The sequence below is a fragment of the Phaethon lepturus genome, unplaced genomic scaffold (assembly GCF_000687285.1).
Source record: "Phaethon lepturus isolate BGI_N335 unplaced genomic scaffold, ASM68728v1 scaffold48238, whole genome shotgun sequence".
Lineage (NCBI taxonomy): Eukaryota > Metazoa > Chordata > Aves > Phaethontiformes > Phaethontidae > Phaethon > Phaethon lepturus.
In genome coordinates this window covers 60,518-61,433 of record NW_010560726.1, presented here as the reverse complement: position 1 = coordinate 61,433, position 916 = coordinate 60,518, and the positions used below count along the sequence as shown (strand labels likewise).

General features: G+C 37.8%; 1 protein-coding gene across 1 annotated transcript in view; it reads left to right on the top strand.

Moving 5' to 3' along the window:
- The window catches only part of LOC104625965 (unconventional myosin-X-like), a gene marked incomplete at its 5' end in the record, with an annotated part of 33,861 nt that overhangs the window by 27,169 nt on the left and 5,776 nt on the right, over positions 1 to 916 (top strand). The window contains one exon of the mRNA XM_010293750.1: positions 623 to 830. Within this exon, the coding sequence (XP_010292052.1) occupies positions 623 to 830 (208 nt within the window). The remainder of the gene's footprint in view (positions 1 to 622; positions 831 to 916) is intronic.

Sequence of the window (916 nt, the reverse complement as noted above, 5' to 3'; positions counted from 1 at the left end):
AAAGAGTGAGGTGAAATTTGTGCCAATACACCAAATAGCTATATCCAGGGCCTGGTTCTAAGAGATGCTGAGGAATACTCCATGTTGCTATTTCACAGTTTTATCACTGGAGTTGCAGATCATGTTATAGTTAGAACCGCTGGCCTTGGAGGGAAGAGAACCACGTGCAAGCATCTACTTTCTATCTTCTTGATTCTGAAAAATACTGTAAAATGGCTCAGGCACAGCCAGAAAATTCAAAAATAATTAAGAATAAATAAAAAAGTTTGCTTTAAATAAAAAAGTTTAATAAATACAAAAATTAGATTTCATAGATTTTAATCTCAATTTTGTAAATTGAGATAGTCAATCCTGCTATCTTCAGCTGGTACTAAACTCCTGAAAGTTTGAACTGCTTATTTCATATGTTGCTGAGAAATCCCACTGAAGTGACTTTGGAATGACTAGTAAAAGGAGGTTGTATGGTTTAGGAAATAAGCAGGCTCGTTCTTCCTGTGGTTGTGCTTGAAATCACTATCAACTGAACTCTTTACGTACAGTAGTCCAAGTTATGTGGTAATGTGCATGCTTTCTAGTTCACTGTGTAATGGGTTTTTTTTTTTTTTCCTCTCTTTACAATTAGGGTAAAAGATCTCTTTCCAGGCTCAGAAATAGACAGGTATGCACAATTCATAAGTGATTCCCTGAAGAGAACAAAGACAAGGGAGTTTGTGCCCTCCCAGGAGGAAATACAGGCTCTTCTCACCCGGGAAGAAATGACCACAACAGTGTACTGCCATGGTGGTGGCTCCTGTAAAATAACCATCAATTCCCACACAAGCGCTGGGGAGGTAATGCATAAGTAGCATTAACCAGATGCAAACTCACCTCTCTTTTTTTAATTACAATTTTTTTTGCTGTCTCCGCAAAGTCTGTA